The sequence below is a fragment of the Grus americana genome, chromosome 8 (genome assembly GCF_028858705.1).
Source record: "Grus americana isolate bGruAme1 chromosome 8, bGruAme1.mat, whole genome shotgun sequence".
NCBI classification, from domain to species: Eukaryota; Metazoa; Chordata; class Aves; order Gruiformes; family Gruidae; genus Grus; species Grus americana.
In genome coordinates this window covers 32,768,465-32,796,252 of record NC_072859.1, presented here as the reverse complement: position 1 = coordinate 32,796,252, position 27,788 = coordinate 32,768,465, and the positions used below count along the sequence as shown (strand labels likewise).

The 27,788-nt window shown below is 41.6% G+C and overlaps 1 protein-coding gene across 5 annotated transcripts; it reads left to right on the top strand.

Annotated features, from left to right (window-relative positions):
- The first annotated feature begins 633 nt into the window (after positions 1-633).
- TM2D1 (TM2 domain containing 1) lies at positions 634-25,812 on the top strand. 5 transcript variants are annotated; one of them, XR_008578053.1, is made up of 7 exons: positions 642-1,030; positions 2,143-2,212; positions 4,282-4,390; positions 8,739-8,830; positions 12,239-12,312; positions 19,727-19,890; positions 25,020-25,812. XR_008578053.1 is itself a non-coding variant. In XM_054833676.1 (7 exons), the coding sequence occupies exons 1-6, from the start codon at positions 869-871 to the stop codon at positions 13,640-13,642; spliced, it is 618 nt and encodes a 205-aa protein (XP_054689651.1). In that variant the 5' UTR covers positions 649-868; the 3' UTR covers positions 13,643-13,650; positions 19,727-20,969. The 5 variants fall into 5 exon arrangements, 4 of the variants coding, with proteins under 4 accessions (XP_054689650.1, XP_054689652.1, XP_054689653.1 ...); XM_054833676.1 differs by lacking the exon at positions 25,020-25,812 and adding an exon at positions 13,532-13,650 and having other exon boundaries at positions 649-1,030; positions 19,727-20,969; XM_054833675.1 differs by lacking the exon at positions 12,239-12,312 and having other exon boundaries at positions 634-1,030.
- Positions 25,813-27,788: the final 1,976 nt, after the last annotated feature.

Genomic DNA, 27,788 nt, shown 5'->3' with positions numbered 1-27,788 from the left:
ACAGAATAACAATTTCAAACTATTGCTTTATTCAGACTTCTGTGCCAGCAGACCAGGCCTGGCAGCTGGGGCCCTGCTCCAGCCCAGGTTTACACCATGGCTCAGGGGGCCACTGACAGGTGCGAGGGCCACAGGGTGGCACAGACCACCCCTCTCACCTCTCCTGGGCTTTTTTAATTTCTTTTTAAAGTAGCCAGCAAACTCCAGACACCACTAGGGACATCCACACAGGTATCAACACCCAGATTTCACCGGTTTGGACAAAGTTACCACTTCGCTATTTGGAAGAGCAGGGAGGGCTCACCTTCCTCCACTCACCCGACCCGGCCTAGCCTGCTCACTGCCCCCGGCGTCCCCCGCCCGCTGCTCGGTTCAAGGCGCATCCCCACAGTGCCAGCAGCCCCAGCTCCCCTCTGCTACTGCCGCCGCCGCCGCCGCCCAGGAAGGCCAGTTAACACCAGCCCCACACCACCCGAGCGCCAAAACCGAGACAGAGCTCTTCGTAGCCGACATCTTAAGTAAGGGCAGGTGGGCGCTGTCCCGCCAGGTGCTGGTGGCGGGCGCGGCCATCTTTACTCAGGGCACGAGCCCGCCACGGCTCTATGAGCGCCATCTTGAGTAGGGGCACACTCTGGTCTCAGCGCTGCCCATCAGCTGCCTCAGGAGCCATATTTGCCGAGGTCAACACCCCCCCCCCCCCCAACCAAAAACCTCACACCAGCTCCCTCAGCAGCCCACGCACAATTCGTAGGGCTCCTACCCCGCCTCTCCCTACAGGCAGGGCGGCCTTCCCCCGCAGCGGGGGCCGCTCCTCCCCGCGGCGCCACCGGGGTCGGCGAGTCAGCTGACGGCAGCGGCGGTTTCCATCATGGCCGCCCGGCCGGGGCGGCTGCCGGCGGGGCCGGGGCGGCGGAGAGGCGCGGCGGAGGCCCGGATCCTGCTTCTCCTCTGGTTCGCGGGTGCAGCTGTGGAGGGAGCGGCGGGCACGGAGCCGCCGCTCAAGTGCGACGAGCTGAGGCTGGGGCAATATCCTGAGAACGGCCGGGGCCGTGGGAGGGCGGCGGGGGCTCGGTTGCTATAGCGATGGGGCCCGGGAGGGCGGAGGGGCCGGCGGCGCCTCGCCCCGGGCCCGGTTTGCTGAGGAGGGGGGCCGCTTGCCCAGCCGCCTCGGGTGGAGGGGAAGGGGGAGGCGGAGGGTGTGAGGTGCCTGACGCGGGGCGGGGGGAGCCCCGAGGGGGTCTCCGGTGGAAGGAGCAGGAGAGGGAACGTCTGCAGCAGTATAGGGTTATTTTGGGGGTGGTACAGCCTGTGCCTGTCTGCAGGTTTGGGGTGTCTCTGATTTTCAAAGAGAAAATCCCATGGGGTGAGAGACCCCTCTCCTCCACCCCTCCACCTTCTAATTTGTTGCAGGACACTCGAGTGAGACGTGGTGGCTTTGCGAAATGTTGACTCTTCCTCCTCAGTCCGAAGGAGCGGGGCGCAGGTGTTACAGACTAGCTGCAAGGCTCCTGACTCTCGAAAGGCGTGCCAGGCCTTCCCCAGAAAATGTTTGTTGATGGTAGCTGGCAGTTATTGATGTAGCTGCAGATCAAAAGTGTCAGGAAAGCAAAGCTTGGAAAAGTTATCTTCATCTTCTGCTTTACTTGGTCATGGGAGTTCAGACCTCTGGAAATAAGTTCCTGCTCAGGTTTTTTCTATTCCAAATTCCTGGTGTTTTGGATGTTCATTTTTAGGTGTTCTTTAAATTTTCTGTGTTCCTGTAGATTTAATCTTCTCAAACAAATGCCTCAATTTGAAAGTAGCCTGATATTGAAATAAGGGAAGAAGACTAGATTAGGCGTGCTACCTTGTTGCCTTCAAATACAGAGGCCGTGACTGATAAATATTGTAGTTCCTTTAGGTGTTGCTGACTACAGCACTAATTAAACGTGGAGCTTATGCGATATATTGGTGTATTAAATTGGATTAGCAGATTTGCTGTATGGTAATGTGCTGCTCCTATTTTCAGGCATGAGTAGGAAGGAGAACTAACATCAAGGTGCATCTTAAATCCTCAGGGTTTAAAGAGAGTGGAATAAATTACTGTTAAACCTGTCGTAGTGTTCCATATGAAAAATGTTTTCCTCAATTACCTAAACATATATGTGTGATGAGCCTAAAATAGACAATAGTACACAAGAACCAATGAATTGTACAAATCACACAGCATATGGTAAGGATTTCTAACTTACAGCATATATTGACAGTAGCTACATTTTCCAAAGAAGTGTTCAATTTATGCATTTGTGTATCTGCTAGATGAGCTTTATAAAACACTGGATTAGTAATATCATCAGTATGAAAGCCTAAAACACTTGCGTGGATTGGATGCTTTACTAAAAATGAATAAATACATTGTCTCTGATTGGTATATTTGTAAGTGAGGTTTCTGGTAAATCTCTTCAATGTTTGTTATATCCTCTAGGCTCTGTCCTGCACTACTGTGATTAAAACAAACCATTCCTGTCATACTGATTTTGCATATACTCATTAGAAGAATTGACACATGACAGAACAGCCTTCAAAATTTTCTATTGTTTTAAATTTCTTTTAAGGAAACATGGTGCCATCCATCATCAGGAGTTTTTGGTGGCATGAGGCTCTGTTTTGAAAGCATTTAGATTTATTTTGATGTTAAATTCTGATATACTTTGGAGTACAAGAGAAAAATGCTTAAATTGATCACTTGGTTTACTACATTTGTTTTCTGATGTTCTCAGGCATTGAAATAAATAGTCTCTGTGTTAGCTAATAGCACAACAGTTCTGCTTTATGTGCACATGTTTAAAATATATGTGTGTGCTTGTTGTCTTTCATATTTTGCTTTCCATAAATGCTGAATAATTTTCTTCACTGGGATACTCAGGGATAGTGAAGGTTTTCCAAATCCTTTTAGAGACTGGATGAAAATATATCCAAAATGGATCCTTTTTTACATTACTCAGTCCTTTGTCATCTTTGACATTGTGTCCCTGATTATTGTAATAATTGTCTCCCCAGTATTTAAGTCACTTCCTTTTTCAGTATTATCTAAGTAATCAAAAGTTAATCTTATGGATCGTGCTTGAAGCACTACTGTTTCTGAACAGCTTTCTGGGATCCATCACCCAAACAAACAGGAGTTTAAGGCAAAGCGTCCAAGTAGTCTCGTTGAGCAGCAGGTTTGGAGTCTTACTGGCATGACCTTGATGAGAAAATTGCGGCCTTTCCTATATCAATGTATTTTAACTGCTGTGGATTCCCTCTAAATAAAAAAAAGCACTGCTTTCTTTGCTAAATTATTTTTACAAGAAAGAATTGTCATAGATTAGGCACATTGATCAGCAGTATCCATGTAGGACTTTATAGCAGTTAAGTCCAGACATAACTCATATCAGAGTTACTGATACTGACCGACTGAAATGAATTAATTTCTTTTTTTGTCCCTATGCAATATGGGTAGATATTAAAAAAAAACCAAACAAACAACCAAATCCTAGTCCTCTTGCCTGTGTGTATTATTGGAAAATCTGGAAAGAAATAATGAACCTGGCTTGCAGTTTTGTTGGAATGAGCCAACAGTACTCGCAAGTACAGAAAACTGATAGAAAGTGGGTGAAGGACTGGGATTTTTCCCTTTAAAACAACAGACTTCAACATTGGAGAGTAATATTTTGGTAATATATTGCAAACTTTTAGCAGATGTCACTTTCTGCTGTGATTTCCGCTTTGGTTCTCTTAAGAGTCAAGCCTTAGCTTAGAATAATAGGATAATTTGAGTCGAAAGAGACCTCAGCAAGACATATAGTCCAGCCTCCTGCTCAAAGCAGCATTGGCACTGAATTCATACCAGGTTGCTCAGGGCTTTGTGCAGTCAGATCTTGAAAACCTCCAAGGATGGTGATGTTACCACCTCTCTGGGCAACTTGTTCCAATATTTGACTGTTTTCATGACGAAAATGTTTTCTGTGTGTCAAGTTCAGATCTCCCATTCACTCATAATGGAGCCAAAATGGAAATGACAACAGAATTATGGCAGCAATTACCTTTATGTATTTTGCTTAATATGTGTCATGCAAAAAGACAAGTTAGTCGTAGGACTGGCTTAAAAATTTATTTTTTTTAATAAGGTAATATGAGTGTGTGTTCTGTGCTGTGTATCAAGACTGTTGAACAGTATAACTTCACTTGTGTCTTGTCAGAAAAACTTTACAGTACCTAATCAGTTACTACTTAATTTAAAATAATTATTTTTGTTCTCAGTTCAATGTCTGCCAGCACCAAATATTACTTGCAAAGACCACCTTGGCATAGAAAAAGTCTTTACGGGACATGAAGTTGGATTTTACAAGCCTATTGCATGTCGCAATGTGTAAGTACACTATTGGTTTTTGTAATAATTTTTTCAAACACATTGAAGTTTTTCTAAAATAGTATGACATGTCGACAGAAGGAAAAAGGAAGGCAGAACCGTACATATGTTGGCCAGTACTTAATCCTCTAATAAACGCTATGAGTAGTATAAGGATACCACATGCATGTTTATCAGTAAATCAGTCTCAGCCATGGATATGTTTTTCTTTGTTTAGTTATGTTTGTGTCTTTGCTTTACCTTAGTATTTTACCTTTGCTTTACTTAGTACTTTACCCTGGCAAAAATTTGCCCCAAATGCTAAGGCTACATTTCACATAGGCTTAAAATCAGCACAGCTGCTGAAAGGAGCTGTCTGGGGACACCCCTCCATCCCTTCCCCTGACATACCCCACTGTGCACTGAATCAGGGAACTGATCTGGGTTTGAACTAACTTGGATCAGTTCCCCAATCTGAGTCACAGTACAGTCGCTTCAAGTGCTTGTGCCAGCACTAGGATGAGGGCAACTCAAGGGTAAGAGAGAGTGGGGAAAGGAGGGCTGGACTGGGCCACTCTGTTCAGTGGCAGTACTGGTTTGTGTCAGGCTAAAGTGTGCCCACAGCTTCATCTTAAGTTGTGGTATGTGTGAATGTTGGGGGAGTTTAAGTCTCTCTCCAGTTCCCCAGAAAATCTCGTTTAGAGGAACTGTTCTCTATTTTTGAAGAACCTTTGTATTTAATCGAGTCCTCTGTGTCTTTTAAGAGCCTGTTTCCAAAACATGTAAGTGATGGACCTAGTTTTTCTAAATCACATTCTAAGCAATGGAGAGCTCTGGATACCAATAAATGTTCCAACTGGCCAATGCTAATGATCAGCGAACACCTGTCAGTACCATTTGTTTCTCCTTTTTGTGGGATTCACGCAGGAGCCTTTTTCTTTTGTCCTGCTGGAATCTTTGGAAATTACAACTCCACTAATATTCACTGGGTATTCCTTATCACACTAGTGGGCATATAACTCTGATGTGATACTTACTGCTCAATAATTTGCCTAACTCAGAAGTACAGCTCTGCCTCTTAGTTTCATAAATATTTTCTCTGTCTTCTCAACAGTCAAAGCTCAGCAAATTGAAGAAAACATATTATTACGTCTAATCAAATTTAAATGCTAGCAAACTAGACTTCAGTCACATTTTTGTCCAGAAACAATTGCGTTCCAGTCCCATCTGTGATGGGGACTGAGAATAAGATGAGCTATACTAGTTTAATAAAATTGCTTCCTCTTTGAAGTAGAAAGTAATTCTTACATTTGGAGGTTTTTAAAAATATGTATATTTTTTGTTTAATATATTTTCTAGAACCTTTTTTAAAATGTAGAGTTTTCTATACATTTATTAATTAAAAACCTAAATCTATGTAGACAGAAAAACGTTGTCCTTCTTATGATGTATATTACTTGATGGTCACTATTATTTATGATGAAATTATCAATGGTTACACTACCAAAAGAACTTGCTCTGGCTTTTCCTGTCCCATGCCTGCCAGTATGGCAGAAGGGGAAGAAGACCCTATGTGGGCTTGCTGAAAACTCCAGTAAAATCCAACTGTGAATGTAGGAAGAGTTACACAGGCATGCCCTTGGTAATGCCCCAAAGCCAGTTAAAAATGGCAGCCAGAATAATATTGCCATCCTTCATATGTGCGCTTGTAAAAAGTGGTCTTATCACTGTTGATTATATCAGCCTTTCATAAGGCATTTTTAATGTTACCTAAGTGTTAGAAACATGACTTTAAGCAGGAATCTCCAGCCTGATATTGCAACAATAGGCCTGCCCTTTCTACTGCTTTTTTGGAGATTTTCCAGCATCTCATCTGAGTTTTGATGGAAACCGTAACTGTCTTCTGGCAGAAATAACTGCACATCATTTAACCAGAAAATTGGTTTAAGAAGGCATCTTCCCATAGCAGAATTGTCCTAGCATGGGGACAGCAGGTTAGTTTCTATCCCTGGGTTTTGGAAGGGACAAATCAGCAAGTCCTTAGCCAAAACTCTAATTTAGCAACAATCCAGATAACAGTTCTGGGATCCAGTTACTTTAGAGCAAGACCAGGAGATGTGGTACGTTTGTATAAGCGGATGTGTTCAAGTTCAGTTCCTCCTAGTATTTAGTCAAGGAAAACTTGTAAGTGCTAATAAGGTTGCTCCAGCAAAGAAGTACTGGGAGTCAAGATTGCTCTGGTTGGGTTTTAATTTGATGTTTTGGAGGTAGATTTTTTTGGTTTGGGTTTTTTTTTTGGCCAAATTCTAGAATTCCCCACGTTGGCACTCTGTCATGTATTTTGCTTAATATGCGCAGGCCCTGATGCTGCAGACTTGAAATGTCCATTGTTCAAGTATTGCCATTCCAGGCAAGGAGTCCAGAAAATGCTAGTCTGTGAAATTCATGAAGTTCAGTGTGGACAGGTCTTTGAGCAGTACTAAGAGACACTGAAAGAGCACAGAAGCCACTGTGACCTACAGCAGTGCCTGCGTAGTACCAACTGGTGTGGCAGAGCAGGAAGAAAAAGTTTTTACTATGGCAGCTGGAAGAAATGTATGCAGAAAAAAATAAAGATTGGATGAGGCTGAGAAGCAAGAGAAGATCAGAAGAGCAACTGAAAAGAAATTGCATCTTTTACCCAATTGTAGAAATTCCTATAGGTGCCTGGGATGTGTTATTTTCCTAGTTGTTGGTTTAGTCTTCAGTGCATATATTTATCTGTAAGAGTGAGTAAGGTAAAATAAGGTAAAGGAAATCCAAGAGTGGGTGCAGCCTTGTTACAGTGTGAACATGCTTCCGCTTGATGCTAGATTTCTTCTGCCCTTCAATTTGATGTTGACTAGGTTGCAGGCTGTTCTGCTTTTAAAAGCATCTCCATGCAAGTGCTCAGTTTATTGCTAGTTTTGATCAGGAGCATTTCAAATTCAACTGTGTTCCCACCTTTTATGTAAGAGCTCTTTTTATGCTTTTGTGTCCTTGGAGGGTTGTTGACACTTTGTAGTTGATAAACAATTTCCAACAGCTTACCTCAACTTTTAAATAAAACCATTAGTGTTCTTTACGGTGGAAACAAGACGGTTCTAAAGATGATAATTTACGTTACATTAGGTTCCAGGAATGCCCACTATGTTCTGTGTTGCTAATAAGCGCTAAGTAACAAATATTGAGGTAAGAGTCATGATTTAATCACTTAATGTTGCCATTAAGTTTTAAAGTCAGTAAATCTAGATAATAAGCAAAAAGGTGGATCTTTATTTGGCATTGAAAGTGCTTAATAGAAGTGCTTGGACCTTTCTTAGCTGCTGTCTTTTTGAAACTCTATGTTTTATTCAACTGTCAACCAAGAGTTTAATTTGGGCTTATTAAGTAATTGCTGGCACATAGTAGTGCACATATCGAAACAGTGAATTATAGAATATTTTTTAAGTTCTAATTACATTTGGGTTTGCTTTTCTTTTCAGAAGCTAGCTGTTTGCCAATGCAGCAAAGGATGCAGCAAGTTCTAGTATTGATAGCTATCAGTTTCTATTTAGCTTATTAGTGTAAAGTTCACACCAGCAGTGACTGAAAGTTACGGGTAGTTAGGTGGCCACATCACTCCAGCTGTTGGCAAGATGGTGCCAGTTAGTATAAATCCCAGAATCTGTTGTATCTGTGTGTTTTGTGTGGCTAACCATGGGATGCTTAACTTTAGAGTACCTCTTTACCACTGTGCATCTTTGTACAGTTCTTTTCGTTTGTGAGTTTGTGCCATTTACCACCTTTACAGTGTAGGAAATAGATACACAGCTTACCCATTTTCTTGAATCCTTCCTGCGGCTTCTTCAGCCAGTGGCCATGGTTCATTTCTCCTTCAGATCTCATTGCAGTTACTGTCTCTGCTGACATCTCACCTGTCTATCCTGTTCCTCTTGATTTGGCTGCATGTGAGACTAATGCCTACAGACAGTATGCATACACCTCTTAGCTTTCTAGTGTTGTCTCAGTAGGGCTGAACTGTTAGGAAGTGCTCTGTAAAAATGAGAATGTGTCAGCAACCGATTTTTGTGTCTCTTGACAAGAAATCATGATTTAGTTTCAGAATAATCTGTATTCTGCAAGAGTATACTTGAGTTGCAACAGCTGAGGTTGCTTTATGGAGGATGCCTACCCAGTTTGAAAGCTTAACATTATCAATTCCGTGTCCATTAATTGTAGATAAATAACAAGTCTGTTGTGTTTTTTTTAAAACTGAAGCAGCAGGCAAATGACTCACTACTTTAATTTTCAAAAGTAAGAGTGAATCTATTTTGCAGTCATTGTCTACATTACTTGTTTCTTTTGGCAGAAATGGATACTCCTACAAAGTGGCAGTGGCTCTGTCCTTATTTCTTGGATGGTTGGGAGCAGATAGATTTTACCTAGGCTATCCTGCATTAGGTAAGTTTATTTCTTATTTTTAATTTGAGGTAAAGCCTATTGTTATGACTGAGCTGTATGTGTATACTTACATTTGGAGTAATGAAGGCTGACAGTCATAGTTTTAATATTTACAACTAGAATCCTTACTTTATTGTCAAATAAGATAAAATCCTGCACTGTTCATAGTTTTGCTTTATGTTTGCTTTGCATTGATGTTTACCACAGCATTCTTTGTGACAGAAGTGGGCTTGATTGATGTGTCTGCTACTGAAATGATGCTTGATTTTACCAGCAAAATAGTGGACAAACTTTACAGTAAACCTAGTGGTTTGGGATATGGCATTTATTCTGGCAAATGCATACCTTCAAAATAGCTCATAGTATTAATAACATTTCTGCAGAAGCTGGGACCTTTAATAAGACTTACCTCTGGTTAGTGTTTTTAGGACCTGATTCCCAGGGTGATGGTGCCACTGGTTTCTATATAATGGAAATACCTTAGTGTGTTAGAACTACTTTCACTGGCTAGGATTTTCTTTGTTTCTGAGCTGGACAAATGGAGTAAATGTAAATCTAGATAGCATGGAGCAATGAATTGGAAAAAGCTATACATGTTACTATCACTTCAGCTAAGAATTTTGAGTTTCTGCCCATTAAGTGCAAACCCTTGTTTTTTTAATAGTATTGTCTGTCCTTCTCTATTATCTTGTGTTAACATCTGTGTCTTTTTTTTCCCTGAGATTCTGTAATTAGCACTTACTTTGTCCATCTGTTTCACAAAAAGATGTATTTTTGGAAGCGGTCAATAAGGTGCACCTTTTTGTTACACCATTGGATTTGGTATAATAATCTGCAGTAATTATTTTGCAATATATTATAGTAATGTCGATGTATAAATCCTCTGTTCTTACATAGAAGTTCTTTATGGCTCATGCTTGTTAACCCCAGAGGAATATACTGTAGCCAGTAACCAAAGTTAAAAAATTTGAAATTAAACTCTTCCACAGTCAAGTTTTCAAGCTTTTGAAAGGTAAAAAAGACAAAAGCAAATAGATAAGAGTAGAAAAGGAAAAAAAAAATCCATAAATTAGGTTCCTTGACAGTGGTTGATTGAGGGCTGGGGTTTTTTAGGTCACCCATGCCTTGGTAAAAATGGTTAAGAAAGGTAATAGCATTGAAATATTTTTTCCAAGCCTAATGAAGACTGTAAATGCTCTTTGGATTATTTTTTTCCTTCTCTTTTGCTTAAAGAGAGCACAAATAGAAACAAGCTATTGCATATGAAGAAATCAGGGAGGCAACCTCTTCCTCTCCCACACACTGTGGACTAAACCATAAGTTATGACTGTGTAAGAGCACTATTTTTCCCTCTGTGTTTTAGAACAGTTTATTTTCTCAGTGTGATCTGCTTGTGGGGAGGGAAGTGAGGAGGAAGGAAAAATATCAACTTTACCCTGCACTCCAGAAACATATGCCAGGTTCAGAAACAGTTCTTCTACATCCAGTAACAGAATGGAGCAGCCAGTTCCTCAAGGAAACTGGAGCTGCTGCTGGAAACAGCAATGGTAAGAGAACTGGTGGGTTCCTAAAATGCCAGCTGGCAGTGAGGTTCAGGACCAGAGATTGAGAGGAAACGGTATAAGGAATGTCACAAGTAAATATCTGAAATGGTGACTGCACTTGATGCAGATAATAACAAAGTAAACTGTTCACCAGAGTTTGACATTATTTCATCATCTTGACCATCGTTTCCTAAGGCTAGAATTTATTTCCCTGGCTGTTTCCCCTGTGTCGCGTTACAGACTGCCAGTACTGAAACCCAGGCTAACCGTGCCTGGCTGCTGCGGGCCTTGCGCATCAACCACTGGGAACAAGTTGTTGCAAACAATTATATACTTTGTTATTTGCACGTTTAAGTGGCACCACCTTAGTTGTAATATGCACACAGACTTTTCTTCTGATCAGCTGAAAGTCTGTCCTGCTGCTACTCGTTCAGCTTTGTGGTCATTAGGTATAGTTTCCCTGTTCTCTCCGACTACTGAGGTGTTCCATGGAGAGGTTATAAACTGTCTCCCTGGAGTTTATAAATCAGGCTAGTTTCATCTTGTCAGCTGTGGGAGCTATATCCAGACAGTGGGATGCTCTTCCTGCGGCATGCATGCACTTACTCCCCCACTCTCCTCCATATGCAGCCTCATAAACAGGGCACGGGGGAGAGGAGGTGGTATGCGGGACAGATTGCCAATTCTGAGAGAGGGGCTGTGCAAAGGAGGAGACAGAGGTCAGGAGACCTTCAGGTGTTTGACTGAGAGCCATCTCGTTCTTTAGTTTTACTAGCAGGTATTATGCAGCACAGCACAACTCGTGGCTTGGGGAAGAGGTGCTCTGGCATGCCACGCTGGCTGATGTTATCAATGTGCTTGTCTCTTGTGTCAGAAGTGTGCTGGCCCCTATGAGCACAGTAAAGATTGGCGTTTTAGCAGGGAACTGTGTTTTCTCTGTACAGCGTAGCCTACATCTGACTTAAATGCAGCACATAGGCATTCCTCTTCATACTGCGTATGCCTGGCTAAAGAGAAAAATGTTTTCACAATGAGTATCTCATTCTCAAAATAACCTAAATGTTTGCCTAACTCAGCTGAAGTATTACTTACAATACATATACTACTCATTGTGTTATATTAATTGTATAAGAAACTACTTATATTAAAAAAAAATAAAAATTTTAAGACAGCCTCCTTCTTCTGAAGGCATTTTGCAAATGAAGTTTGCTTTGCATGGCAACTTCCAATGAAACATTTATCTGTTAGTTGCTATTCCCATATATTTTCTATTAATCTTTCATTTATTCGTACAAAAAATAACATTTTTGAATACTGGTTAAAAAGAAGTGCTTATATATATGTGTATATATATATTCAAAATAAATGACTATTTCAGCAAAAATATAAAAATTATACAAAGGATTATCCTCCAAAGTAGTGTGTTTTGACAATCAAATCAGCATGTGCTGCAACTCATGATACGGTAGAAAGTCTCTTCATAAGTAAATTTAGCAGCTCAAGTTGAGATTTTTTTCTGTCTGTGCCACAGTCAAAGAAAGGAAGATTTCCAGTAACTTGGTTATCAACTTTTGCTTTTTCTTGTTTAAGAATATTTATCTGTTAAAAAAATCACGTTTAAAATCTTTAAGGTGTATTCAGTATGTGGGAATATGAATATGCAGTTTGGTTTTTGCCCTGATAATTAAAGATCTTGGACTTTAGTTCTGCTTCTAGATATGTGTGTGTGTGTGTGTGTGTGTATATATATATATGTGTATTTTGCAGGTTGGGGAGACAGTTGGGATGTGATTGCCCCCAGAAACCTATGAACTTCATAGTGACTGGCTTAAAGCTACAGTTCAATTTTATTTTCCTTTTTTAGGTTTGTTAAAGTTCTGCACTGTAGGATTTTGTGGAATTGGTAGCCTAATTGATTTCATACTTATTTCAATGCAGGTAAGTCAGGGCTTTCAAAACAAGATACAGATCTCTTGTTTGTTAAAGCTTTGATTTGATTGCTAATTCTTTGTTAGTATTTTAGCATTAAGAACTTCCGTGTACTGAAAAACAAAGGCATTTATTTTAGCTCTGTTTGTAGAGTGATGTTATAGAATATGGATATGAAATACCAATATACTTGTTGTTTGAATTAAAAATTAGATTAGCTATCTATAAATGCTTGTAATGAATAGCTTGGAAGCTGTAACACCATAAATTCACTTTGTCAGAACCTGTGGGCTCTTTATGTGACACAGAGTGTTGGACATTTCATGAGATCTCCTGCTGTTCCCAGAATCCTGAAGTTCTGCGTGGCTTTGTACTGATGGAGCCCATCATCTGGGGTGCCCATGCAGCATGCAGGAGAGAAGACATTGCCACTTTCTTTTCTTCTGCCTCTCCTCCAAATACAAGTCCCATATCACTTGAGAGCTGTGACTGTAGGATTCACGATGGTTAAATCCCTAGCTAAGTTGACATCCTGTGACATCATGAAACTGCCAAATTATTCTTATTCTACAGTACAATTACAAATTGCCTATGATGAACTTAAAATGCATTGTGGATATTGAAATTGTTTATATGGGTTTATAGAAAAATATTTTAAAAGCATACATCTTTGTATATATGTCTTTTAAAGTATACGCATTCTCGAATTCCTTTCTATGTTATCGCAGTGATTTTGCCTCAGATCACTTACAGTTGAGAGTATCTTTCATCTCTCCTTATTCATTTCCCTGGTGACCCCACATCAATTTAGCATTTCTAGAACAAAAAAGCCATGATCTTCTCTCCATTCCTTACCTGTGCAGTATTTCAAAGATACTTGTCATCAACCTAATTCTCTCCTGCCTACCCTCCTTTGTTCAAGAAAAGTGGTTTGGAGCCCACTCATTTGTTAGCCTGATTTTGTGGCTCAAATCCTCATCGGCTTAACCTAGTACCAGCGCCTGGCTGTGTAATTTCGTTGATTAGAAGCCCTAGGGAAATGTTCCTTCCGAGACAGTGCTTGCTAAAATAGTTAAACTACAGCGTAACTTCAAAATAAATCTAGTTTCTGTTTGACTAATTAAGCATGACTAATTTTATGATGGGAAAATTAGCAGTAATTGAGACATTAGCACAAAGTGTATATTTCACTTCATATTCAAAAGTCTTGGTTCTTTTTCTCTTGTAGATTGTTGGACCTTCTGATGGCTCTAGTTACATTATAGATTATTATGGAGCAAGGCTTACACGGCTCACTATTACCAATGCAACATTCAGGAAAATGCAGACCTATCCTTAACCCTGGCAGTAAGTGTTACAAATGCATAGGTGCATTTTATTTTTACAAATGGATCCAGTCGTCCACTGCAATTGCTGATGACTTATTAATTGCACTTGATCAGAACTGAATATTAAATGTACATTGAACAAAAATTATAAAATATGAAAATTCCTCAACTGAATGAGTTTACCTCAAAGGCGCCAAGTTTCTTTGTGACTGCTCTATTTCTGTGAGCACATGGTTTGTTGCTAAGTTGTACCACTTGTGAAATGTGCAGACTTTTGCAATTTGCACTGATGTTCTGTAAGTGTAATTTAGAGTGGTATAGAGAGGTGGAGAAAGAGTTGTTCAGAACAACTGTGCTGATCTTTAGTCCACTGATGAGTTTTAGCATGGATGGGCCAGGATTACACTTGGGGTCTGTTTTCCTAACTATGTGTGGCAGTTTGTAAATGAACTTCAATAGCCCAAACAACAGAAACTGCCTTTCTATCCTGTTAGTTAAAATCCAGATGGCCTTAAATCTTGTGCTGGTGTATTCTATGAAATTCTATTAATGGAAAGAAGTATTTCTGTAAAGATTAAAGACAAATTTTGAACGACTTGCAAAATTTGGTCAGTGCAGATCGGCAGTAGAAATATGGATGCATAAAAAATAGAACTGTAGATGACACATCACAAAAAAGGAGGGGGGATCTTGGGGTGCCCTGAGCTTAGAAGAGGAAATAGTAATTCTGCTTATTTTGATTTTTTTTTTCTTCCCTTGAAACCATGCATAGTGAAATACATACCTTCTTTTTCTGAAAAGAAATGGTGCATGTGTTTTACAGCTACAGAATGTCAAAAAAGTGAATTCTTTGTACTAATCAAGCCCTTAAAAGGTTCTTATTTTAGATCAGTTGTGTTTCAGTGAAATAAAGTCTGTGTCTTTGAAGTTGTCTGACCAAAGTGTTTAGGACAACCAAGATTTACCTAGATGTTCCTTTAAAGAAAAATATATGCACACAGAGACAGAAAACATATCAACAGAATCTTCATGTTATTTGACCAACTTTAAACATTCCCTTGACCTTTTGATGAACGCTGGCAGGAACTGAGAAATCCACGTGACAGAAACTTTAGTGTAGATTTTTTTCAAAACTTGGGCCATTCTTTTGTTTTTCAAAAGGTTATTAATGTGCCCACAAATGGTATTTTAAGGGAATTACAAAAGAGATTCCTAAATTGATTTTTAAAAGTGCAATTTGTGGTTTTTAGTCTCTTTTAAACCCACATTAAGACTGGTGCACAGAAAGCTTTGTAAAGAAATCCTGTTTTTTCCAAATTCAGTGTAACCTGACATGCCATATAATGATAATAAATCACAAGGAATACTTTGTGCTTAATAGTAATTCTTCACGCAAGAAAGACATAGTTTTGGAGTACTTGCTAACATGCATTTTACATGTGGGCTCAAAGAGAGCAGAATACTCTGTTAGCTTTGTTCACTTGCCTGGTATTTGTTGCATCTTCCTTTTGCCCCTTTTTCACTGAATGCTCTTTGTGCACGTCAGTTTTGTTTCATGAAATACTTTCAAAAACAGACAGGAAGTAGACAGAAAATAAATGTCTGAATCAAATAAAATCTCATGGCTAAGATCATCCCGTGACTTGTCTGCTTTTTGTTTTTTAACGCTGAAGCTGATAATGTAGCTGTGAAAATAGGAAAATACCATGGATATTATAATAAAAAAATAGCCTTGGGCAACTGATGACACAAGATTTCATTCTAAAATGTATCTCCATGTGTACAAGTAGCAGAGGGCTTGACTTAATGATTTCAGCAGTCCATCTTGTGCTTCATTATCCATAAAAGAATACAGGAGCTATTTTGTGTGAATCAGATGAAAATATGAGTAGGTATGAGGTCCATCAGATAGTTTGTTAATCCCAGAAACCAAGTAGCCAGCACAGGGAAAGATTTGTTATTCCAAGTTACAGTGTTTCTGTAGAAACAGAAGCTGTGTGTCAGCCCATCCTGGAAATAAAAACTGCTATGGATTCTTTCATCCTGGTGCTCTCTGGTTTGCGATACCCACGCACGCTCTTGTCAGGACTGCACTGCTTTGTCATAGCAGTCAGAATGAAGCCACGGGTGACCAGGCAGAGCAATATTTCAAGCCTTAGCAAAATTTTATTTCTCTTCCCTTCAAATGGTATTCCACTTGATCCTCTATCTTGTACTAACAACTTTCCACTTCTTTTGCAACCCACTCCTGTCTGTAAAGCCTTTTAGAAATTAGTGCCACAGATGGTATAACCTTTGGAACTTGTATTGGATGCAGTTGGAATTATGTTCTATATCTGAACACGCGTATTTGCATTTCTATATGCTTATTTAGTTGTCTAGCTGAAGTTTAGAGAGGGTTAACTGAGTAAGCAGATAATACTGCAGGGCCAGTAGAGAGTTAGTGAGGTCTTTGTTTTCATCTTGTAATTGTCAGATATGGCATGTTTACCATAAGGGCTGCGAAAAGTGTGATGCAAGATGTAAAGCTGTCCCACTGTGTTAATAATAAATTGGCTACAGTAATATTTATCAAAATGTCTGTCCTATGATGATTTTCTGTGTTGCCGCCTGCTTGAGCTTTCTCCTGTCAATCAAGTTGTCCATCCTAGTGTTTCCGTAGTTCTGATTGCTCTGACTGCACTGGAATAATCTCCTCTCTGGGTTGTTTTCCCAAAAACAGTTGCAAAGCAATAAAAATAATTAGACAATGTACTATGTCATCCTCCTGCCTTATTCCCAGACAAAATAATATCTGCTGGCCTTGCAGATATTCAGGAATCCTTTCAACATTCCAACAAGACAGAGAAGCTTTATTCTGTATCTGTAAAAATAAAGAACATAAAAAGTAAGGACCAGAGACTACAAAAAGAATTTGAAGTGCCTAGCCTTTAAAAACCTGTATAAAGCTGTTCACTGAAGATGCTACAGATCCATGCCAGGAGTTAAATCCAAATCGTCCCTAAGTACCAATGCAGTTCAGTCATTGCAAAAATGACTCTATAAACCTGTCCTTTTTTTCCCTTTTTTTTTTTTTAATGTCCATTTTAGGATTTTCTGCAATGTGCTTAGCCATGATCTGAAAGAGCAGTAGCTCGTAGAAACATTCAGCTTTGGGCACTTTGCATTCACTCACACAGTGCAGAAGTGGTTGTACTTAGGCGTGCTTACTAGATTAATAAATTACTCTGGATTGTATTTGTTCAGTTAGGTCAACCTCTGCATCTTTCACTTGTGCTTAGAGCTCGTTTTCCAAAAGAGCGGATTTAGGGATATTTTAGAACGAACTCTCTGACTAGTTATTCCTCCTGTAATTTAAATGACAACTATGCTACAGCAACTTCCTGTGACTGTATATTGTTATCCTAACAGTTTCCCTCTCCACAACCACCCGCCACTCATTACTTGAAAATATCACTTCTGCTTTCAGGACCTGATAACACCTTAAATGTTAGGGTTTATTATGTTTCCAAAGATGTATTACTGTACATCTGCCAGTAAAACTTCTCAGCTCCACAGGAAGGTCTTTGTGTTTCAAATGCTCCATTAGAATTTTTTTGGAGAACATCTGTTGTCACCCCATCAAGAATTGTTTCCTTTGTTCCTCAAGAGTATATTCAGTTATATTTGCTTACACAGCTATGTCTATTCAGTCTTCTCACATCTCTTCTCAGTGTTTTTTTATTTTATTTTTAGATTCATTAGGTGTTTAGTCCATTTCTGCACTGAGAGCCATTCCTGTTGCTTCCTCTGCCGTTTTCAAACCTTCTTCCTCCAGAAAATGATGCTGACTAAAATAAGGTTGGGTGCTTAAGCACCCAGTTGGGGAAACGCCAAAGGCAAGATTTTGCAAGCAACTGTATGTTTCCATTGCCTCGTAGGACTGTCACTAATTGTGTGATTGCTGATAATTTCACTAATGTCATACAGTCTTTCAAGCTCGGTGTAGTCTCATCCCTAACTACTTTGCTGTTTTCATTATTATTAATGGTCACTATATGGCTTCTCTAAGAAATGCCTCATTTTAATTCATTTAAAACATGCTTTTTAACCAGCTACTATGTTCTGGGTTCAACTGACGTCGGAGTCTGCCAAGAGGTGAAATACAAGAGGTTATTCTGTTTGCATCTTCTGCCTGGATCCAAGGAGAAAAAATAGTTTAACTTCAGGCATGTGCTTAAGTGTTTTGCTAGACTGAAATTTGATCAAGACTCTTCCCACTTTCTTCCTCTCAATCCATCTGTGTTACCCAGAGAGCCTTTCTAATCTCTGTGAATTATAGGAAAATTGCATTTTATATGGAAACCTTAGCACTGACAGTGTAAATGGCTGATAATATTTGATACAGCTCTATGACATCCTATGTGTTGCCACTTCTTTTTTTCACCTCAGAGCTACTTCTTGTTTACTTTTGTCCATATATCAGCTCTGCCTGTCCATGTATCAGCTACCTTTGGACATCCTGCCACAAGTTCTCAAGTACGTCTAGGAGGGGTTGGACTCTGCAGAGCTGAATCAAGTATGTAGAAATGTCATGGTGTCAGATCAGGGACTCTTTTATGGGTAGGAAGCAAAGACACATTGGGGAGCAGTAGATGTCAATAGGAGGAGGTTGTAGGTTTCAGTTTCTGCAGAAAGTATGTCTGAAACTTAAACCCGTGTTGTCTCTTTGCCTTCTGCTTCCTGAAGGTGGAGCCAAACCCCCTATCAGATCTCCGCATCTTCTGAAGTTGTTCTTTATCATACAGCAAAGACTTAGCACCCCAGTATTTTTCCTTGCACGACAGAGAAAACTGGAAAGTGGATGTGAGGATTCTGTCTGGCCAAGGTGCATTTCTCACTGCGCTCACTCTGTAGACCTAAGAATGTAAGAAAGGAAAAGAAAGGAAATATAAGAATAAAAAGGGCAGCCTCAATGCTGTTTGCACTGTGTGTGATGAAGAGCTAGTTCCATAAACTCCCAACAAAAGAAAGTGTTTTAAAAATACTGCTTGTCTCAAATACAAACTCCTTGCTTTTCCTGGGATTTCTGATTCATACTCTTCGTGCTTCATTATAGTCTCAAACATACTCATGCTCCGATAATTCTCCATTCTACATTTGAATGGCTGCTTTCAAGACTGCAGTGCTCTCTCCGAGAAGCACAGTTCTCAGGCTCTGCAGATGCATATGACACAGCAGAATTTTAGGCAGTATAAAAATTGTAAAGATCAGTTTCCATTACTGTAATTACTATATAAATCCTATCTTTAAGAGGCTTAGAACAGGCCTATTTAACCTTGGTTTGAGCTGAGGTTTGGTCCAAGTCTGATAAGTTGAACAACAATTTCTTTTTCTTTCTTTTTTTTTTCTTTTCTCTGCAGCATCGTAACTTAGTGGGGAGCGGGGTGGGGAGGGAGATGGATCCAGCGCATCCTCTGCACTCTGTCTCTGACAGGGTGGTGGCTGTAATCAGACAAAATACCTGTCCCCAAACAACAGCAAGACTAAATGAGATATACATTTTATTACATCTGAAAAGCACCATTTCTCCCCTTGGAACCCATGGCTGCTTCTCTTACACAGCTGTACTCCAGAACAGGTGTGTGAGACGGCTCGGAGGCAGGCAATCCACAGAGTGCAACTAGAAGCACTCGAGTAAACCGTCAGATCCTACGCTCTTTGGAGGGCTATAGCAGTAATTCCCATCTTTTATGCCATTTGCATCACGTTGATGAAAGCAAAGGTGTTGGCTACCTTGGTGCTTCCCTTTCGGGTAGCTGAGATGCCTGGAGCTGCCTCCAGTTGCCTTTCAGGTCAAAGCATTCAAAGCTGAGAAAGAAGTTGGCAGCACCATATGCAGAGGTTGGTGATATCCTGCTCCATTGCTTAAGCATGCCAGACTCTTAGCTGTAGGCCAGGGAGCAGCTTTGATATGGATAGCCATTACTGGCTCAAAAGAAGGTCTGGCACAGCATTTTCCATGTCATGAACCTGTTCTGCGGTGGATGCTTTGCCCCCTAGTCAGTAGAGCTGTAGGAATGAATTTATTTATGTATTCTGTTTCCTTTACACAGACTCTTCTTCAAAGTTCTTTGGATTTACCGTGGGGAAAACATGGCAAGAACATGTAAGAGGAGATCACTGCCTGCGAAGAACTGACTGTGTTCACCTTGAGCCTGACGAGGCTGCCCACCATATGGATTGTGTTGGCAGAGGCAGAAGCCTGGGGAATGCAGAGGTGGGGGGTAATTTTTAGGGCTTTCATTCCATGGTCCCATTGATTATAACCCTATTAAGAGGATGATGCATGCGACTTTTAAGTTATTTTGTTAACTAAGTGTAAGCAATGGATGTGTCATGCTAACAAACATAATTGCTGGTGTGTCTAATACAGTATGAAAGTACAGTATAGTGAATTTAAAAGGTTGTGGTAATCTAAGAATGTTAAAAGGGAAATGTGTGCCTGGGGGGTGTGGGGGTTGGGGAGAAAAACGACTTACTTGACATTCACTGTCTTCCTCCCAGCTCCTTTGCTAAAGTAGGAACAGAATCGGAACAAAAAAATGTTTGTTTTACAGCTGTACCAAGTTACGGCGTGGACTCGTGCTCCCCCCCTCCTCTCCCACTTGCATCAAGTACATCCTGTACTTTTGGCAACATGTTGACTGGATATTTAAAAGCTGTGAACTGTTCTGAAAGTTTCACATACTGGGTTATGGGCCATGTGTGTTTGATCAAAATTCAATTACTGCACTGTACCATGCTTGGAAACCTATCATCCCAAGTTATGAAGTATGACGAAATAGGCTAATCTAATTGGTTCAGTATGGGAGCAGTATCAACCAAGCTTGTTATGATAAATAGCTTCCTGTGTTAAAGGTTCTCTAGAGCTTAAGTATCTTGGCTCACCTCCCTCTACAAAATAAGAATAGTGTTCCCTGGGAACAGTTACATCACTGTCCCTCTCCTACATTCACAATTAAAGGTTTGTGGAATTTTTTTTCATCTTGCTTTTCCTTGAATAGATAAACCCTAGCCATCTCCCCCATTCTCCACTTCTATCTCCTTCCCCTTCCCTCAGGTTAGCTCGTGTCGTGCTTACCGTGAGTCTGCCTGTTCTGTTTCAGGTCTAGGTAAGGCAAGCTTGACCAGGATGCCAAAACCCACCCTGGGCTGGAAGCTGGGGGCTGTGTGGTGGTGTGTCAGTGTGTATGACATGTCTGTTTGTATAAAGGTTTGGAATTTTTGATGCTAAGTTAAATGTGGAAGCACTTTAATCTTTCTAAACATCTAATAAAAGAACTTTTGTATAGTGAATTTCATACCTCTGGATGTGCTATTATCTTCCTGAAACTGAAATTTTAGTTCATCAGTAGTTAAACGCAAATCCAGTGTGCAAGTGCTGGATTAAGTCTAAGGAAGGACTATGTTCTAAGCCTGGATTTGTAGTCACTAAATTTGTCACTAAGACAGTGAGCTGTCTCCCGTGAGATGATACTGGCTTCGTGATTTTATCTCGTCCATCTTTGGCAAGAAGTACTTAGCTGGGATTTTGATGTCACAGTAATGGACAGTGTCAAGGGAAAAAAAAACATGGAAAAGTGGCTCCTTATGTTCTGGTGATTAAATTTTTTCCTTTCTTGAACCACACCCCCACGTGCCTCCTAACTCAAGAAATCCCCTTCAGGCAAAATAATTGTGTGATGATCATTTTACAAAGATATAATGTAGGCCTGATATTGCAAAGGCCTTTAACATTGATGAAATTTTTCCCAAGAATAAAGTTGTTCACTTACTTAAGGATTGGTAGAATGAGTCCTTATGTAAGTGAGTCTTCGTATTACCCCAAGACTGCCTAATACCTGGATTAAGCCTGTATGGTGATTAATGCCTATTTACTATATCTGTTATCCCACTGCATTTTGCTCTTCAGCCTTGATTAAGCCCTTTGCTTTACCATTTAAAATGTCCTGCTTAACCTTCTGCTTACAAACGTACACAGTGCTGAGGTCTGCATTTTTAACTAGAACAAGTTCTACCATAAATAATAGCATTTAATTTTAAAGTGCAACAGCTACAGTCACCACTTGATTAAATGACAAAGAACAGCAATAGCAAACTGGGGAACATAGAGTTTTTCACAACAAATGTCTGCATTCACGTAAGAGAAAAAATACACCTTCCTGCTGCTCATTAGCATTTTCTGTGCAGTTCTTTATTTTACACGTTTATAGAAAATTATTACCAAAAGAGCCTGAACAGTGACTCTCTGCGATTTCCTCAAATATCTTTTGAAGGAGATAAACTAGATTAGTCTCTCTTTATAAAGTTCCCACAAGAAGGCTCACAGACACAGTAGCTTTACCTTCAAAAATAGAATGTGACTGTAGGCACTTATGCTAATCTCTTTTTTGGCAAATCAGCTTTTTTGTATTGAATCTTGCTTGATTGAATAGCACTGGAGCTGCCAGAGTAAATGCTATTATCAATGTACAGTAATTAAGGAAATAGTCCTTGTCACTCCAACAGTGTCCAGGCAGTGCCTTCTGTAATAAAGTTAAATGATAAAGAAATCTCTTTAAGGTGTAGATACGGGACCGGGGGAGCTCTTGGCACGCAGTAAAATAATGCAGCGTCGAATTACAGGTGATGGGGAAAAGTATAAGTGCCCATGGAATTCATGCTAAATGCATGTTTGACGCTAAATGTCTAAATAGATGCTCAGCACTAAAACACATAATTGTTTAATTTGTCATGTAATTTCCTGACTCAGGGCAGTTGAGCATCTCTCAGTCTCCACCCTTAAAAAATGTGTGCGAGGGAGAGGAGGGGGGAGACCCTTCCATCATTCAGCAACTTCAAAGATCTCTTCCCCCTTCAGGCAGCAGCCTGCACAAATGATAAACCTTGCTTTAAGATCGGCAGAGCCGGGCTCTGCCAAATCCATTTGGGGAGAGAATCTCAGTAAAAAGGACTTGTCATTCCTTCCCCCGCCCTTCCGTTTCACTTGAAACTTTACAGCCTAGAAGTACTCCGGTGGATCGCAATTGTTCCTGCAGCATCTGAAGAGAGAGATTCCCCAAGGAGAGAGAGAGAGAGGAAAAAAATCTTTGGATATCTTCTGTGTTATAACCTTATCGCATCCACCAAGAAATGTGAAATGTAGTAAAGTAGGATAATTCTTGGATACCAGAAATGCCGCTTACTAAGCAGAGAACCCTGATCTGTGCTGCCGGAGTTTTCTCACTGCTTCTCAGCCGCAGCCCCACGTAGAGATCGTTGCAGTAAACTGCTCTGGCCTAAGACATGCTGAGGTCTGCATTTGATAGCAAAGATCTTTTTGTCCAACGAAGGTACGCGCAGAAGAGATGTTGTTAAATGGGCAATAAATAACGAGGGAAAGTATTTAATCAAGTGTGCTGGGAAATACTGCCCACATAAAAATATATGTATTTCCAAAGCTACAGCCTGGGAAGTGAGCGCTGGAAGGGTGTAAGGGAAAGGCGAAAGAGCCCACAGTGAGACTGCTAAATTTCACCCCCCCACGCTTGTAAGACACGCAGAAGGATTCTGGCCCCTATACTGCTTTTCCCCAGCAGCCTATGTCTTATCTAAACGCTGTATAATAATTTTCATATTTCATAAATCTGGCAGTTTTGCTTGGGTGTACGTTACCGGGGATTTTAACATTCCCTGCGATGCTCCGTTTTAATGCATTGACATTCTGAAGGCTGGGCATCGTAACCTCTCCATTAAATCTTTGACACAATGAAGTGTCTTCTAAATAAAATAATTCAGAGGGATCGATCCAGTGAACTTCAGGGTGCACCTTTTCAATTATTTTTTAAAGATGGAAGTGTTTTGTGCATATTGAGCACTAGATTTGTGGGACTGGGAGGGAGGGGAGTCACGTCAGGAGAGCGGACCTGAGCTCTGTTCCAGTGGGAGCTTGCAGAAACACTCGGAGGGGAGCGAGCACGCGAGCCATTGCCGTGCTTCCAGCATGACTCCGAACTTGGCTTTGCCGGACCCGGGCCTTATGTAAAACATTAATGTTCTATATATTGTTCCAAAGGATTTGTTGTTTTACATACTCCTAGCTCGACCTTCAGGACTGTCTGCTTGAATCTGAGCAGAAGTGCTCTGGTCAGAATTAAAAAAAAATTATAGCCCAGGCAGCGGGTTTTTTAATTGAGGCGTGCCAAATACCAAAGGCAGATGCTTTTTCATTCTGTAGCTCCTGGATACGCGGTCTACTTTTTGGTTTCAAGGACAAAGGAAACACTTATCCAATTAGATGAGGCATGAGATTGTGACATACGGGCTCTTTCCTTAAATAAAAAAATGTTGGAAAAAGATATTTGACCCTAAGTCAATAAGTGCTATTAAAATAATGAATACTCCATAAATCCAACCATATATCCAGCCCGTGTTCGCAGCCGCACTGTTTTTGTCCCTGAGAAGCCTGTGAGACCGCCCAGGATAAAGCCCCGCGCAACTCACTTGTCCAAATCGCATTTTGAAGTCCTCACTTTTAAAACAGGATATACAGAAGCGTAAGCCAATTAAACTGCGAGGCAGACTTCTGCTATCTTTCTCCCATTTGACATCTCTATCGAGTCAGCTCGGATGATATCAAACATGATCTGGTTGTCAGAACAGCTGAATTTCCCCCATGCGCTCAGCGAAGGCGAGGGAATCTCCTGCTCCTCTTACGAGGCTCATAGGAGCCGATTTTTTTAATAGGAACATGGCTTGCCCAAGGTAATGTGGCTTTTGTCTGCTATCGGGAGGAAACGGTTAATGCTTTATATGCGTCGCACCTGAATCTTAAGCGTCCTAGAAGCGCACTTGAATTGCTGCACGAGGCGCATCACACGTCTTTGTCGGAAGCTGGATGCATCAGGGTCTGCGCCGTTTCGCTCCCTGTATCTGGAGATGGGGGCAATAGTTAAACTTCAAAATAATTACAGCTCTTCTGTTTCCAGCCTCAGAGCCGTGATGTGTTTACTTTAGTCTTAACAGTTTACCAGGCAGCTGGAACTGTTGACTGATAATTGCTGCGAGTTTCTGATCCTCCAGAAGAGTGAAGAGCCTCCTCCGTCCTCCGCCTATTGTTCGTACAGTTTGCTTTGCTGAAATTATTGAAATTAGTGTTATCGACACTGCACGGAGGACTTGAGTCTCAGGTGCTGGGAATTAACGTTGCCTGTTTAATTACATCAGTTTACAATCTAATCTGCTATCTGTCTTTTTTCATATAGTGTTGCTTAAAGCGAAATTGCAATCTCTCATCAAACTGGGTGTGGGGCTGAGTGATACTGGAACAAATGGAAGTGACTGGAAAAATTGCTCTTGTTCTCCCAGCCAGGTCCAGCTGCCATTTTGATTTCTCTCCACCTTGGTGGCCGTCTCTGGACCTTTGCAGCGTTCATCCTGCCAAACGCCACTGCAGACTCATTCGCCTAATGAAGGCCCAGACGATGGCGTTCTCAGTGACAATTCAGGGTGCTCGGCCCCCCGGTGATTCTGGCCAAGCAGCAGCACTCCTTGAACTCATCCCAGCCCCAGCTGCAGGGCAGATCGGGCAGGAAGCTGCATCTGCACCCGTTGGCGAGGTCCCACCGAGAGCACCGATGCCGATCCCCACCGGTGGGAACCCCCCGGAGACGCAGGGAACAGGGGGCAGCAGGAGGGAGCCTTCATGAAGCTCCCGGAGATGCAGATGAAGTGATGATGCTTCCCATCTTGTCTGCAGGAGCAGCAGTGTGTCAGAGCATCCTATCGGTCCACTACATCCCAGTGTCCAAAGCAACACGCGGGGCTGCCGTTCCTCCCGCTGCCCACAGAGCCGGTAGCACGTGAAATGCCGCTGAGCCTCCCCTGGACCTCTCTCCCCTGCACCCCAAAAAGGTCATTGAAACAAGCGCTGCCTGCAGCGACCCTGGGAGCTGAGATCCATGGCGTGGCTTGGCTTTAGGCTCTACTGCCTTGGGCCAGCTCAGCACTCTGGCCGATGAGCTAAAACCTGGTGTAATCACATTACTATTGCTCCCATTGCTTTTAAGAGAGCTTGTACAGAACTCTTTATTTCTGCAGTTTGCACACCCATAAAAACCATCCAGAATACAGCGAGGTGAGGAAGAAACACTGTGAATTTTCATCATATTGGTATTTCTGGCCCAATTTGCATCGTGACTATGTCCCTGATGAGGAGGAGCAATAAATACCCTCTGCAAAGCTCATATTGCGACGGATAGGAGAGGAAACAGCGACCCGAAGGGTGTCACATTCTGGAAACCCGACCTGGAAAGAAGGATCCACAGTTAACGAGATGGGTAAGGGAGTCTCTGGGTCTTAACAAAGCCAAAGCCCTTTGATTATCATAAAAAAGGAAAGTGGGTGCCAAACAGTTTTAAAGCTTCCCACGTATTATCGATGATTTTTCCGTTGATAGGAAGAATTCAGGGGGTGCTATTAGCATTCTAGGCAGAGAGGGAGCAGAACTATAGCATGGCTCTCAAGAAATACATTGCTGCAGTAAACTTCTTTAGCACTTTGCAATTCACATCTGATCTGTGCTGACCTTTTTTTTTCTCTTAATTAAACCTTTAGCTTGCAAATGAGCCATTTCCTACATCAAACTGGTATATGGCAAAGGAGGAAATTCTACCCGCGATTTATAGGAGTTGCTGGTGACCTAACTGTCTATCACAACCTTTTCTAATTGATCTCTCTTTGAATTAAATTTGACCAATTACTTTCTCCTAGGTGAACAAAGATGAGACTATCCTTAAAAGCTATTGTGCCGACTGCAGTGAATAAAGCCGGGCGTACGTAGCGGATGGAAGATAACACTCTGTTTTGTGCACATGGTGAGAAAGGTGAAGGCCAACTGCCTCCAGCACCCAAAACCTCTGGTTATCTCAACCAGCTCTTTTCCCAGAGCGGTGCTTGTTTGAAGAAACTGGTTTTGAAGGGATGTGCATGGGGGTGACTTTAGACTGCTGCTCCTGCCAGCTCCGTTCACACTCTCACTTCCACGCAGAGGGGATGTGAACCTGCCGTCACTCCCGCCCAGTTTCTGGAGCTGGAATGACCAAACCAACCTCTTCCAGGTTGCTCATGCCCCATGGTCCTCTTCCAGTGTAGTGATGTGGCAGCCTTTAAAGTAACTTTCCAGCATACCATCCAAGAAGAAATCCCCCAACTCATGAACCAGCTGTGCTCTCGCTGGTCCGGCTCATGCTGAGGACTTAGGGAATGAAATATTGAGATGGACATAACAGCACGATGTTGAACTGTTGACCTCAAGGGTTCAAACATATTCCTGGCTGCACTATCTAGTACTTTGTGTGTCCAGATGAATGCTTCACCCTTCCCTGTAGCCAAACCACGGGAGTTTGGCTGGGGCAGCGTCCTGTGGCAGCGGGGAAGGACCCATGGCTTGACCAGACAGCAAGAAGCCAGAGCTGCACCAGCTGGCAGCGACACAAAGGGAGTTAAATCAGTCCGGCCCATTAAAAAGTGACAAGTCTCACCTCAAAATACTTTTCAGAAGTATATTTCATCTGATTTCCCTTCGTCTCCTGGCTCCAGAACGTGCATTTCCAAGCCTTGCTTCTACAGCTGAAATGATGAGAAATATCCTTTCCTTTAGCAGGAAGCCAGGAGGCTCCTGTCCGTGCATGGCTGCCCATGTCACTGTGACTTCCCAAATATCATCAGGCTGCAAGATTTTGCCCCGCCATCTCCCCTCTGCCTGCCCCATAGCAAGGGCCATCAGCATTTCCCACGGTATCGGCTGCAAATGCCCCTGCAGCCAGCAGCTCTCGCCCTGCGGCACAGGCTCTGCCCCAGAGCACCCCGACACTGCGTCCTCCGTCGGCTGGGAGGAGACCTCTCCATCGCTCACCCGTTCCTTCTAAAGAATCGCCCTATACTATTTTCTCCTCCTGTACATCAGACAATAACTGAAATAATTTCAGCCCTTTCCTCTCCTCCCCGTGCCACAGGGAACGGGGACCTCGCTAGATTTCCAGGGTGACCCTTCCGAAATCTCACTGGGAAGATGCTCTTCTCTCCAGGAACATCGGACGTCGCATTGGATGTTCACATTCACATATGCCCACCAGC

Excerpts from the sequence above, each read along its gene's own strand:
- TM2D1 (XM_054833675.1), top strand. The coding sequence starts at position 869 with ATGGCCGCCCGGCCGGGGCGGCTGCCGGCGGGGCCGGGGCGGCGGAGA. Across the intron at positions 2,213-4,281 it reads TACAAATCACACAGCATATG|TTCAATGTCTGCCAGCACCA; the intron begins GTAAGGATTTCT and ends TTTTGTTCTCAG. Across the intron at positions 8,831-19,726 it reads CCTAGGCTATCCTGCATTAG|ACTCTTCTTCAAAGTTCTTT; the intron begins GTAAGTTTATTT and ends TCCTTTACACAG.